At 39.7% G+C, this 15,424-nt stretch overlaps 1 protein-coding gene across 1 annotated transcript in view; it reads right to left on the minus strand.

Moving 5' to 3' along the window:
• LOC133347154 (neurexin-1-like) overlaps nt 1-15,424 on the minus strand; it is a 281,972-nt gene that overhangs the window by 48,140 nt on the left and 218,408 nt on the right. Inside the window, 1 exon segment of the mRNA XM_061559187.1 lies at nt 13,867-14,048. Coding sequence (XP_061415171.1) covers nt 13,867-14,048 — 182 coding nt within the window.

Below are 15,424 nucleotides of genomic sequence, written 5' to 3' on the forward strand. Positions count from 1 at the left end.
ATTTCATTGCAGCAATGCTTTGCATTGTAAAGCATTGTCATGCAATGCTTTCCAGGTGGCTGTGTTTACTGCTCACGTTCTCCTCCTCCTCCCTAGCGGCCTCAGCGATGGCACAGCAGGGCAGCTCCCACAGCCGTGGCAAACGGTGGTAACGTCGCATCATTAGGGGACTGAGCGAGCGGAGAGCAGCGCACAGAGGGTGTGGGTCACGTGGCCGTATGCACCACCCGCTGTGCGCGTGCTACCGTGTGGTGTTCCGCCATCACTCCCTGGCGCACCTTAAAATAATTTCTACATTTGGTATTAGCACCATTCTTACGCCCACTGCAAGGCTGTTGTGAAGATGCTCTGTTTCACGGATGAATATTTTTTTCCGCTATTAAGCGATGTTGCTCTAGTTTTTTACCCAATCGAAATAAATGTTTGCGTAAAAAAAAAAACAGGCTGGATAATCCAAGCTATGATGCTGGCACACGTGGTCTATTCTTTTTCAAATAACGTCACGGGATCATTAAGGTCCACTATCAAGAACGCTGCGCCGATTTATAAGATTCATACACACGCAGTATGAACCAGGACGGCCACTGGATTTGAGCCGTGAAGCTCTGCAAGGAGCGACAAACACGCTATTACTCGACCACGTCACCGCCGCAGGACATCCATCCAGATGAGAATGGGCAGGACTTGGAACGTGCACGGAGGAAGCAATGGGAGATGTGCGGATTTCTCTCAGGTGTTCATACAGCTGCAGCTCGACAGAGCAACACCCGCTTTCGTGGCAATGCCACTCACAGTATCAGCTCATAACTGTGAGCCAGACGTTAATTCGAAAATACATTATGGTGGGATTTCTTGGCAAAACAATGGCCATTAGCTAGTAGTTCCCAACAAATATGGTTATAAACATTCCAACCAGAGTTGTGTTGATAGATACCATAACGTTAGTTCAAGTAGTCGTAGAATATACAAGCATAGCACGCTTGTCTACGTGAGACATGGTATCGCAGCTTACACAAGACAAAATACCTTCATGCTACAACATGCATTTGGCAGTACTCACATTCACAGGTGGCTGTAATAGTCATGGAAATTTCACGTTTATATGGCAGGTGCCAGAAAAAAAATCCATTGGAACCTCTTCCACAAAAGCTGGGGAGGTCTTCATCAATCAGTAGATTGAAAAGTGTAATTTATCACCGTCATTAGTTAATTATTTAAACCAACATTTTAGTTATTAATGAAAGCATGATTTTGTAGGCATTTACATACGTCATGTAAATATGTTTTTCTAAATGTTGTTCTTCGTGAAAAAAAAATCCTCATCCAGTATTGTGTTGATGTTTAAGCACAAAAAAAAACATGAATCACCAACGTTTTGGAATTTTGCACATTTCATGAATGACTAATAACTCTTATGAAAAAATGCCAATGATATAATAAAGACGTGACATTTTTCCAAAATTGTAGCCACCGAAGTGAAACAAATCTACAAAAGCACAATGACTCAGAATAACAAAACGGTGACAATGAAATGTTGAATTATAAACAGTAATGTGCTTTATCGCAGTCATTTTTCACAGGCAATAGCTGTTTTAAAGTGCTTTAAACACATTCAACATTTTAAACATCAATGGTCAATCATAAATTAAAAAAATCTAATCAATACAATGCTGTTTTGAAGGGGTTTGATAAATACCGTTTCATGAACTCTTTAAGCACAAATCATTCAGTGTTACATACAACGAGTGTGACTCGTGCTTGAAACAGCAATGTTCTTTCTGCAGTCGTTTGACTTTGCTAAACGCAGTGCACAGCCTGTGCATGTGTGCCCAAGCAAGCTGGGTGTTTTAACTTTTCTCTGCCGTCTTACTAGGACCAATATAAGGGTTTTAAAACTACCAGATGTACAGTCAGGTTTCTGAAATAGCAAATGAGTACAACATGTATATAATATTTTATTGTATCATGTTTCCAGAAAAAAAAAACAGAAAAAATGTTTAAATACTGGGTTATAACTTATTTTAGTATGTACGCACTGTCACAAGCCCTAACATCAAATGAGGCAATATGACTCCCATTAAATGCTTTAAAGAAAGTAAAAACCCTCTGCTGAAAATTGTAAACTATTCGGAGGTGTAAAATTTCGATTTAAAGCTTTCGTGACTACAGGGATTCATCTTCTTGGTTCTTTCGGTAAAGTCACGTAGAAGGGAAGTAATAAAATAATACAAATTAAACATAATAAAATAATTCTCACGACGTTTCGGCCACAACGCAAGCAGCCGTCCTCAGGTGAAGAAAAAAATTAACCCGTAAAAACAAAGTTTTTCACTATAAATCCTTTATATGCGTGTTCAATGGGCCACAACCCAGCCCACATTGGTCTTTGAAACGGGCGGCTAGAGTCCTCTCGTCCTCTGGCTTGAGATGGCTGCCACCTATGAGTCAGATGATTGCCTGCCACCATTAAGCAATTGGTAATTAAATATATATATTTTTTTTACCTAAAAAGTGTAAAATTTGGAAATGTTTTTTTCACGAAAAAAAATTGTCACGCACAACGAGTCTGTGTGCAAAATGTCAGCTCGATTGGATCACGGGAAGTGGGTTAAAAACGACCGAAAGATTTGCACGGTCGTAAGCAAGCAAGCACGCAAGCAAGTGCTGAGCCAGCATGGCTGAGATTCAGCATTTGAATACTGGCAGCCACCAGTGATTAAAGCAGGTGGATGGTCGCAGCCCAGTCTGACTGAAAAAAATAAACACGTGATTAAATTTGGTTTTCAACTTATTTTGGCAAAAATTCCAGCTCTGAAAAATAAAACAGGTAATTATAATAAATTTTAGTGCAATGCGACAAGCATTGCGCTCTGTAGCAGGGCGTGTCGAAGAGTGCTGCTGCCTCGTGTAGCTTCGTGATGTCTCCTTGCACAGACTGTTCTCTAACACGGGGTGATACACTGCCATGCGATAGTTCCTCGTAGATTCTTCGTCTCGTGATATGATTGCCAATAGCATAATTATTAAAAAAAAAACAAATAAAGTGTTCACTGCTTATATATGAAAACGTGACATTTTACTGCATTTCGTTGTCTTACAAAACATCTTTAATCTCCCCTTAAACAAATTTAAAGATGCTAATTCTCATTTTTCCCTTTGTACAATCGTGTTTTATTGTATTTTTTCCCAACAGACTTAAAGTATTTGAGTGTACTGGAAATGCAGTTAAGTACTTTGACTCAAATATGTCTTTTGTATTACATTAATCACCGTGTTGAGAGCCATTTCCTTAGAGTTTACATGAGGACAGCATTCCAAGTTTTGAAGTCGGATTTTTGTCCCATGGCGACCACCTCTCAAAATTAACATTAACACAGACTCCTCTATATTGACTGCCCAATTCAAACTCTCAATTGATTGCAAATGACGGGCAGTCACCAGCACTGCCTTCGACCACAATAAATGGCAGCGCTACTGGTGCTTTCTAAAGCAGGAAATGTCACCGCAATCCATTTCTCTGTTTTAGTATTTATAGGCGAGTACTGTAAATGTTCACTTTTTACCTGCACATGACAAATGTGATATAAAGCAGCATCACCATCATCATGTTTAACTTCTTTCGCACCATACGTCGCCAACCATACTAAACAGAGGTGTGGGGGAAGGCCAACAAACTAAACACAAAAATCAGTTCTAAGAAATTAGTTTTCAATCCATATTTAAAAGTGCATAGCTCCAGTGGCGTCCGAATATCGGAAGAGCGTTCCAGGAAGTTAAGTTGACCTCCAACGGGAGTTGAACTCATGGGAGTATTTGGGATTCAAATTGTGAAATTGTGAAATTTTTGCTGCAGGACAAATTTAATTGGTAATGTTATACTTCCTTTACGAGCTACAATCTAACCTATCAAAAACAGTAATGGGAAAAATAAAAAAAATTAGAGGGCAGCGGCGATGCATTGGTTAGCGCACTTCACTGTGAATCCAGTGGTCTTGCATTTGTCATTGACACTGCCCCAAGTATAAATAAAAAAAATAACGTTTCAGAGCCATTACCCTTCTGCATAGGAACAGCAGTGGCACTTTTTGCTTTCCTATGAAGAAGGGCGATTTCAGTAAACTTAGTCTTTTGATTACATTGTTTTCCCTTGTAAGGCACTGCTGGTTTTGACGTGTGTCTTGAGTTTTTGTTTATTTGTGCTCATGCCTACGCGCGATCACAAAAAATGTTCCCGGCATATTTAGCTGAAAACACGATGTTCCTTTCTTTAGTATATTAAACATATTCACGTATTAAGAACATTTTCTGTTTGATGTACTCCTACTATGTTGTTGATTTTTCATTAGAGCCAAATATTTAAGTATTTGTTTTACGCGAATGGGAGCAGTAGCGCACTGCATTAGAAACCCAGGAACCTGGCATTTTCAGTCGAATTTCCAGATACTTCGAATATTAGTGGTGAGTGATATGTCAACTGGTGCTGGCCCCTGCTTCCTGAACCAAAACTGACCAGTGTGAAGTATGGCTTAAAAACCTCCATGCCTGATATGGCATAAGGAGGCCTTTATCTAGCAATGTAATGATGAAGGGCTAAAATAATTAATAATGCAATTTAAACTGTGTTATGGTTTTCTAAACTTTAAATTAAACAAATATCTATTTCATACGATTTAAAGCCGGAGCTGTAAACATTGAGTATTTCATGACTCCAAAAAAATATCTTAAATAATCACAATTAAAGACCTGACCGACTATCATAAGAACTGGAGCTTCTATTTTTCAGCATCACACTGACTTGTTAATTAATGTGAATAATACATTAGATAATGTTCCTGAAACATAAAGATTATGTGTGAGGGAGAATGATTTGCAGCATTCCTGCAATGCAATTGTAAGGGTCAATTTGAAGAGGTCAGGTGATCATTATGGCCAATGACATTCATCGCGTCACATCATTCTGCTTCTGAAATAAGATGTTTACTCTTTGGCAAATTCCTGTAGAGAATTTTGCATGCCAGACATAGAGCATTGATCCATGCACGGTGTTTTGTTTGTTTACATACATACACATTAGTGCATGTATATACATGATTGTGGAACATTAATAGTTAATGTATTATGGACATTAACAGAAACAATTTCGATCAAATGTGCACCATAAATGCTATTGCATGATGCAAATGTGTACTTTACATTATTTCGTGTGATGATTCTTGCGCGTGGTATGATCTGCTTCGTATACTGTTAAACGCCAAGCTTGATTACAATCACTTAATTAGAATAACACACCTGTCATGCAATGTGCATTTTTGCCATTCAACTTAAAATTAGTAAAGCGATCATTTACCAGTTTTAAATGATAACCTTGCGGATGCATGTATCGGTTTGGAGGAAAAAAAGTAGCTATTTAATGCATTCCGGAATAAACAAGTATAACTGCAGATTAGACGATCATCCGTAGAGACTTTCGGGGTCCGTGCCTGGTTTACCAACCAAGCTGTCAATGAGGACGCGGCAGCAAACCTCATTAGCTGTGGATGATGGCATGCTGTCATAAAGCATTCATCACTGTCCCTGCTCCCCTATTACCTGCCATTGCAAATCAAGCGGAAAACTAACAGATGCTCTAATGGCGCAACAAAAAAAAGAAATAAAGAAAGAAGATCTCACGGTTTTTTTTTATATAAGCACAAACACCTCCTTTAAAGCACGTTTGTGAATAACTTTTTCCCCCATTATTATCAACAATTGGTAGTTTAACAATATATTTAAAATAAATTATGAGTTAAAGTAGTTGTTCAAAATACCCACAAATAAGTATGTATTTCTTAACATATATTCAGTGATGGTAAAAAATCATATTATTTCTATTTAAGCATTTTCTGTTCACAGAAGCAGCATTTTTTATTTCACATTCATTACCAGTCACTGATATTGAATTAATTTCATAATACACCTCGCAAGATAAATAAAATGATAATTCAACCCAATACTGGAACATTAAAATAATATTAGGCATTAAATTAAGTTTCTTCAAATGACTAATGAATTGTGTTACTATGTTAAAAATCGCTTACGGTTCAAGCAAGTAAAATGTCAACACTGTTTTGTGTTTTGTAAATCATTGTGAATTACTTCTTCTTGATGGGGTGCTTCATTACTGACATCAAAACTATTACACCTGTACTGGATATTACATATGTGGAGTTTCATCAGTGGCAAAGAGAAAAATCGATAACCACTGGATCGCACTGCCATGACAAATATGCGTTGGTAGTGTGGGAGACAGTTAGCCGAGCTGTAACTGTTGGCCAATGATCAGGATGATAAGCACACGATTTAAAAAAAAATTATGATTCCATTTATTATTTGTAAGAATTTATGATTTTTTTTTGCACCAGAATCGATATGGCAGTGAGCTCCGCCAGTGTTGAAATAATAAACCATTAATAACTTGCAGTCCATCTAATTTACACCCCAGAACCCCTCTCCACCACCACCACCACCTCTTAAAACCCACACAAAAACACATGTCTATCTCCTTGCTCCGTCACTCCTCGTAGCAACGATAAGCACCGCATATTTCAGTCTCGCACATGCCAGAAAGCATCCATCACTGCGCCATAGAGGAACCAAGCTAGATCCTGAACGGCCACTTAACATACCAGAAAATACGCACCATTGAACAATAATAATAATGATGAAAAGATAAAATGGAAAGGTTTAATAATAAAAGGCGGCGGACGGAACAAATAGGCAGTATTGGATTCTCCTGGTAACAAGGTGAAATGAGAAGATTTTTCATTGGGGTAAAAAATTCATAGCAGACCTTCCAAACCTAAGTGAAATCTGGAAGTGATCTACAAGAAGTGATTATCCTGTCCAGCTAGGGACAAAAATACTGCCGAACGGGGATAATAAGAGCGTCAGTAATCACGAAGGCTGTTTGAAGCAGTGGTGGAAGGGCTATGGGCCAAAGTGTTATCTGTTAAGGAATTCATTTAATCCAATATTATAATGTTCAGTAATTTATTTCAACTTGGTTTGGCAGAATAAATCACAAATGAGTGCCAAACTATATGCTGCTATCAGGCCGAATTATGTGATGAAAAACATAATAGATCTAGTTTTTAATGTATGAAATTGTTCTATATTTCTTAGCTTGGTAAGAATAATAATGAGGCAATGATTAAAGTAATTGCACAATTGTATGGTAAATACACTGTATAAGCCTATGAAAGGATGTTTAAATATAGCTCATTATAATTGTAATATTTTCTAACCACCATTTTGCATTTCATTACATCTATAATTGTTATCTAAGAATTATCCAACTGTGAAAATGAACTCATGTTGCTTTTATCTTTCATTAACTCATTCTCCCTTGTATGTTTGTGAGCAAAAAGAGACCTAGTTTCGATAAAGAGTTTTTTTGTCAAATGTCCAGCATTTCCTGAAAATTAACAAATTGTTCCTGGAAAGCATCACAGACAATGCAAATTACTTTACATTTACCAGTCTGCTACTAGTCAGCCAAGTTTGAAAATATAACTTAAACAATTTATATTGTATTTAGTAATCTTGATTTGAAGCTTTCGTGACTGCAGGAATCCACACTCTTTGGTTCTTTCGGTAAAGTCACGTAGGTTCTCCCTACGAGTTTGTATTTAGTAATTCAGGTTGGCCAACCAATTAACGTTGAAAAACAAAATTACACGAAGATAGTTTTGCTTTTGCTGTGTCAAGCCACGGCAATTCTTGTTTTTGTCAGTCATTCGATGTGTTAAAACATAAACATCGAATGACGGACTCTTGATTGAGTAAAATATCGCAAACACTCACTCGCATAATATGCTCCACAGATGTGTTTTACAGCATCAACAGAGTTTACTATGCATAAGCGATGGGAAATTAATTGCCTGTCAGTCATTCTACGCCCAACCATTACCTGCGGTGCCTGAGAGGACGAGTGTATTAACAATTTCTGGAATAAGTTTGAAGCCGAAAAGGGCAATTTATGCCCATTTGATACCATTATCAATGCAAGTTAATCACCAGGACTGGCAGTGGATTTTGACATTTTACCATTAATATGTAAGCGTTGCCATGGAGGCCATCTGTATTTTCACAGTGTTAGCATGTGATCTAATTGATTTTTTTTCAACCGAGTTTTGCAGGGTAAAATCCGAGAGCAATTTAATGCATCCACAATCTTTTAGATCGGACTTGCATGTTGGAGCCTTTGACATAAAGGTACGCACAGATATGTCCAACTGAAAATACATTTTTTTTTCTATTTTAATGTCTTGTGTTAAAGTTATTTATTTCCTTGAAAGGCATTTGTAAATAAAAGCACTGCAAAGCAAACCGGAGATACCATTTCACTTGAAAAGCGACTAACTGTAGCACATTCTTCAAAGGCAACATTGTAGTGCAATTTACTCGACTCAACATTGACCTTCTAAAAATGTGGCCTCCCCATAAAGTTTGCGTGTAGGAACGTGTCCAAGAACAGCACACATAGATGTGCGATGAAATATTACCTAATGTTGATTCAACTTAAAGGGGACTGTGTTGGTCAGTGGTGTACAGGAAGAAACGTAAAAAATACATTGCGCCATCATCATTAAGAATACATTTAAAAAAAAATTGCCCATCTCAATTCCAAGAACTAAAGAGCCATATGTGGGTTTTCACAGCCAATACAAGGATCCATATTTGTTTTTGAGTGAGGTCACACAGTCGTTTTACTCCAAAATTATTGTCAATAATCCTCCAGCATCTGACAAGATTGTCACGTTTAAAAAGCTATTGTCTTTAATATGTGACAACGTATTCATCATATTTTTACCAATACATCTTCTCGTGGCTTCAGACTTTTATGACTGATTTCAGCATCAACGTATAACGTTTTGCTCAAATTGCATTGAGCTTCATCAGGTAGTGAACTCGTTCCCGAGTTCATTGTAGCATCATAGGACCACGAGGAAATAATTCAGCAGTACGCAGACATGGCTGATGATAATGATGACAATACAATTAATTATGATAGTGTTTTGCTTGAGTAATGCTAATAATTATTAATAGTAGAAAAATAATGTCTTAGACATTAATTTATTCAGGAGTAATATGCCACTATTACTTAGTTAATATAATTGTAAATCCTGATGTGGACACTCTCAATACATAAAGTTTCATGTCTGCTTACGACAATAAGAATAACTTCGCCTTTACTCACGTAACTAATGAATGAAGGCAAATAATTAAGAAAGAAAGAAAAAAACTCAGTGGGACAAAACGAACACCTAAAAAAGTAATGTAACTGTTGGAAACAATGGGGGGAAAAATGTAGATTACAAAATTATTAACAATTGGGAATGTGGAAAACGGAATGACCGTGATGCTTCCGTGTCGCTTCTTCTGAAAGGAGCAATAGGCATTGAAGACAGAGTTTCAGACACAATGGAGTGGTAGCAGTGGGCATGCCGGACTGCGCCGTAGCTCAGCAAGCAGCACGTCTCTGATCGCTTTGCTGTAAAATGGCCGTCCAGCTGCATGAACAGCATGCCTGCAGCGTTCCATCACTACCAAATATTTGAGCCATACAATTTAAATTCCATTTCCAGCATTTTGCTGTTTGCCTCAACAATTTATTTTATGTTTGTCTCCCTACCTGCTAATGTTTAACTCCCAGTTTGGTTCTGCAATGCAGCTGTCAGATTGTGTGTAATTTTTTTCACCCAAATTTTCTATTCCATGGGGAAAAGTGATCCTTATATAGCCTGCTTCTAGGCCAGCAAGCCCTGGAGATGAGCCTAAAATATGCATCTAATGAGCTTCATTAAGGGTATAGGCAGTCTCCTGGTGGTTTTATCAAAGTCCCATCAGATAAAAAAAAATAGATTTCTTTGGTTTTACATCATTCCAGTGTTTAAAAGCAACGATGTTTGTTTTTGTTCTAATTGTCATAAACAGCCCACGTGATTACAATTATGGTTATGTTAATTTAATAATGCGGCACATTATGAAAAAACGCGTTTGTTGATCGGCAGATGCAGTGCCGGTGATATTTCAAGGTGGCATTTTACTGGCTGATTCCCACCTTTGCGGTCAAATGAGGAAAGGGGGACCAATTGTTTGGTATGTTGCTGGAGGCTCTTAAATTAGCACATCTGCCTTCAAAGCTCCATGGTCTTTGCTAAGTAAGCAGCTTAATAGGCCTAATTTAGCATGGCACATGTGACTTCGCTGTAGAATACCTAACCATGCTCTTAATCCAGTTTGCTAAAACAATCGCCTTCATAATGACTCAAAATGAGGCAGTATATCAGGATACCAAAGCAATGCATTTTTACTTGGTTCATCCTGCGTAATGGGACAACCCATGCTTTCGAAAAACACCGATTTTAAATGTCACAATATTTTTTTTTATTATAGCAGAGGACTATTATTCCAGGTTTATAAAAAAAGAAACCCGCAAAAAACAGACCTCTTTCTTTCAGTGGCAATGGGCAGGAATAATGCTCTCAAATAACCGATGCATGGTCTTTTATATATATAACATTTTTAACTGCACAAAATAATGGTGGGTGATAGCCAGGCAGGGTAAATTATTCACGGCTGCCAGTCAGCTGTGAATTTTCCTGCAAGCTATTATCTGTACTGCTTGTGGGCCTGACTTTACTGAGCACACACACAAGCTCGCCATAAATTGTTAGCAGGTGCCAATAGGAATCGGGCATGCTTGACAGTTGCTGCTGTAAACGTGGCTGAAAGATTGCCCAGTTCTATACCCTGTCACGTGATGTACAATGTCTTACTTGTGTGCAGGGACAGGAGTCATAAGGAAGTGAAAACATAATCCCATAGCAGTTGAAAAGAATTATAATAATTTGTATGTGTCTTTAAAAGTCAAAGTGAGTTCCTGTTTAAATGAGTGCTCATCTCCTGCCCCTGAGCCAGGAGTGGAAATCCCACATTCCTATGGGCAAGAGCGATTCATTCCATAAGACAACCACTGTTGACTTCCCCAAAAAAGGGTGGGTACTCGTTTGGTCAAGTCCGGATTGAACTCGCATCCTTCAATTGTGAATCCGGAACACACTTTTACCCATTTGGTAAATGTAAAGAGATCCTTAATCAAGAAAACTGGAAGAAAAAAACGAAAGCACTTCAGCAAAAAAAATCTACACTTGAAATTGTGTTACATTTAGCATAATGCTTCACATATATTAAGAACGCATTGAGCTGGAGGTTTCATAACACCACACAATTAGACCAATGTGTTATATTTTAAAAAAAAAGTAGAAAGCTCTTTGAAAGAAATGTCCTGTTCAGAGAGCAATCAGCCGATCTTCAAAAAGATCTACAGCTCTCAACAAATACAAATTAACGCTCACCATTTATGAACTTCTCAAAGAATATGTAATGCATTCCTTTATAAAAAGCACAATTCAAGAAATGCATGAAAGTGCTGGTACACAACATTTTTAAACCAAATCGAAATATAAGGCGTATTAACATACATTGGCTTTACAAACACGAATAAAAAAAACACGAAGAAAAACAACACATCTATGCAAACAATATACACTTTATAACGTTGATGTTTCAGTGGATTTATATTGACTTTCTCCATATCTTGCTTCCAATCATCTGGCAATACTTATTTTGCCCACAGCCACATTTTCTTGCTTGGATGTATGAGAAGAGAGGAAGCACGCAGATGTGTGTTTGAGATAGCTATGGCCTTGTCAGATAACTCACGAGACACGCCAGAGGCAAGGCATGCCTGATATGCTTGACCCAAGACTGTTCACCCAGCATTAAAAGTAACAGCCACATGCAACCCAATGTGCAAATTACGTGTATTATTTCCTGGAACCTATGCTGCAATGAAGTGCTGTAGATTGAATTTACTTAATAAACATTTAACAACTGTATCATCATCATCATCATCCTCAGCCGTGATCTATCCACTGCTGGATGAAGGCCGCCCTCCACTGCCACGATCCCTCGCCAGTATCGTAATGCACACGCCACTAACTTCTGTGCAATATCTGTAATATCATTATCATCACCGGAAGTCAATCCACTGCTGGATGAAGGCCTCCTCAAATCGTCACCACCTCTCATGATCCTGCAATGCAATAAGCCACCTAGCACCTGCGCACAAACTGATTTAATTGCAGCATCTCCTCAGATAACTGTATAGCCTGAATGTTAACGCACTGTTTCACTCAGTCTCAAGATTCTTTTTCAGGAGGGTCTTGCCAAGTTTTCACAGTAGGAGATGACGATTACCACATGTTTTCCATTTAAGTAATTGTAAGTTATTTTGCAAATTTGGCAAACTTGGACCATGACGCCAGCACAACATGGCCTACACTTCTTCGAATAACGTCACGGTATCGTTAATGTCAACTTTGAAGCAGACGGCACATATTTTATATTTCGTGCACCCGCAGAATCAACCTATAATAATTGTATGTGAGCAGCAGCAGTGGGGAGTCCAACTGAGTCGCAGACGTTGTCTTGGGAGCAACACTATTTATTACATCAACTCAACACACAACATAACGTAACCTACACTTGGGTGTTGAACGCCCATCTCACCACGCTACGGCAGAACTACACACGCTCCCGCTATCCCGGTCCAGACCACGTGGCTAGAGGCTTCTTCAACCCGACGTGGATCTTCACTCACCAACAGTCAAGAACCCCCGAGCCCCTCATGGGGCCCCGTTATATCGACCCGGGCTGGGGCTGGCTCCGCCCCTCGCCCCGCCCACCTTCTAGATCTCTCGAGCTCTTTCCCGAAGGCTCCCGAGAGCTCCTCTATACCACGTGACCGCCCAGCGGTCCCCGTCCACCGGTGGCCCCCCTCCAATATCATCCGGTCACGTGTCGGCAGGTCAATCAGCATATCATGCCCCAAGGTAACCCTGGCTGGCTGATGCTCTCTCTCGCTCCCTCACCGGGAGCCCGCACCACACACTGTACGTGGTGCTTCTGCGCTAACCAGCGCTCACCCAAGCCCCGCTAGGGCTGGTATTACACCCAGTAGCCGGGCTGCACATAATTACAACATATTATCTGCCGTGGCCTCGCAAGGCCGGCACCACACAGTGACATTCACAGTCACTACACATCTATAAAACTGCATGTAGAAAGTACTAAGATTAAATTTGATGTGTAACCCTAACAAAAGATGAAAAAGAAAGTTGTATATTTAAAATGCATAATTTATACGAATTGCATTTCCGATTTATGCTGTTGGCTACATACGGTTCGGAAGAAGTTCAACAGACATACAGACAAAGCGCTGCAGAATTCGTAACACGCAGTTTCTGCAGAGAGGTATGGGGAGGAAACCAAAACAAGTGGGAAAGGTGGCCAGAAAGGCCGTGAGATGTTAACTCTCTTTCCTAGTATGCAGGAGGTCGTGGGTTCGATCGCCACCCTGACACCTGTAAACTTGGAGTTTGCGTGTTCTCCCTGTGCTCACATGGATTTTTCTCTTAGCTCTAAATTTTAAAACATGCGTTAAGAGTAATTGACTGCTGTCAATTTCCACAAGATAATCCACTTTAAGATATAATTTATGGCCAGGTCGCTGATGAAAAAGAGCTATATAGCTCAGTGAGCCTTACCTGGTAAGATAAAAAATTGTTCCTATATTTATAGTTTATTGAACTGAGGCACACCACTGCCCAAACTCTGTGATCCTACAAAAGAGTGTTTGGTCCAACTCCGTTATAAATGGCTAAACTTCGGCAAGCAATCACCCTGCTTAATCAAATCTATCCTCCGATTAGGTTATGTACGGTGCGAAAAACGTTCAACATACATATGAACAGCACTTACGATGTGGAGTTGTATGAAGTCTCCGAGCGTGGCGGCGCTATCCACCCTCACGAGCACTGCGTCCCAGGTCCGCGTGCTGAAGCCCACGGCGAGCCTGTCCGCGCGTGTGCTCGGCCGGTCGTTGGGCGGCCACGTGTACGAGATGAGGCCACCGCCACGGCCAAAGATGTACGTAGTTCCAGCTGCAAAGCAACAACACACACACCCACACATTGAGGCGCCGCAGTGGTGAGATGTGAGCTACCTCGCCTGGTATGGAGGAGGTAGTGGGCTCGATCCCGACCCTGATGCCTGTTCTATACTTGGAGTTTGTATGTCTCTCTGCCCGTCGTCACGTGGATCTTTCTCCAGATCCCTCCACATTTAGAAATATGCGTTTATAGTTTTTGGCTGCTACACATTGCCACGTGATAAGTCACTTTGTTGAGCTATCATTTGTGACCAGGTCGCTTCTGAAAAATATTTACATAGCCCAGTAGGCCTACCTGGTAAAGTCAAAAAATAGTTTCGTTTATAATTACACACAGCCCGTCGTGCTTTATGGTTGTGTTGGTCGTGTCCTGTTTTTTGTGAACACAAATTACATTCAAAATACGACACCTGCCGTGTTTTTTTCTTTCTCCAAACGTAACTCGTTTGCCGTGCTTGTTTTTACATTACTCCCATGCAGAGAAACTTGTGAAGGACATCACTTGTAAAGGGAGCAAATGAAATGAATTGTCATCAAACAGCAGCCATTTTCTATCCACTGCTGAATAAAGACCTCCCTACATCGTGTCGATCGTGGTAGTTGTATTACCATGCTACACTACGCTGGTCAGTACGGGTTGGCCGATGGGGAGCCCAAGACCGGTTGGTTTGAGATGTCACTGGCCACTGATATCAACAACCATTGGCTGTGACTCAAACTGTTGGCACCATGTTCAATGAGTTAACCACTCCTCCACCGCTCACCTCACAACTACAAATGTTGCATAATGCATATCACAAACATCCTTAAAAACGAATAAAATAGTTGATGTTTTAGCTCCAGTTTTATAGAAATACTACAGTGGGTATTTTGTAATATATTTGAAAATTCCATAACCTAGCGGTGGTGCAGCGGTTCACGCACTGCGCTTTGAGCCCGGCGACCCGAGGTTCCCTGCCACGGCTAACATCATCGATGAGTGATATGTATGTATGTTGAACTTCTTTCACACCGTACGTGGTCATCCGTGGGAATCGTATACCTTACATTACAGTGGTGTAGATGTTCTACTACTGACTATGGGCCATGCATGAAGAAAATAAGCCCCACAATCCACTGCTCGTTTGGACAAGAATACAGTTTGTGCTTTTTGAACAAAGCACCGAGAGTTCAAATGTGCGGCATCCACATTAATATTTAAGTGGAGTTTCACTGCACATGGCTGTCTTATTGTAAATCAATCAAATAATTAGAAAAAACAATCGTTATTGACGGCCTTTGAAAAGGTTCAACGGGTTGATGATACAATCTATTACTGCACGGATAAGTTGTGTTTGTGTTTGCATAGAGTAATATAGAAAGTATGTA

Source organism: Lethenteron reissneri, chromosome 25 (assembly GCF_015708825.2).
Source record: "Lethenteron reissneri isolate LAM-NWPU_2019-01 chromosome 25, ASM1570882v1, whole genome shotgun sequence".
Taxonomy (NCBI): Eukaryota; Metazoa; Chordata; class Hyperoartia; order Petromyzontiformes; family Petromyzontidae; genus Lethenteron; species Lethenteron reissneri.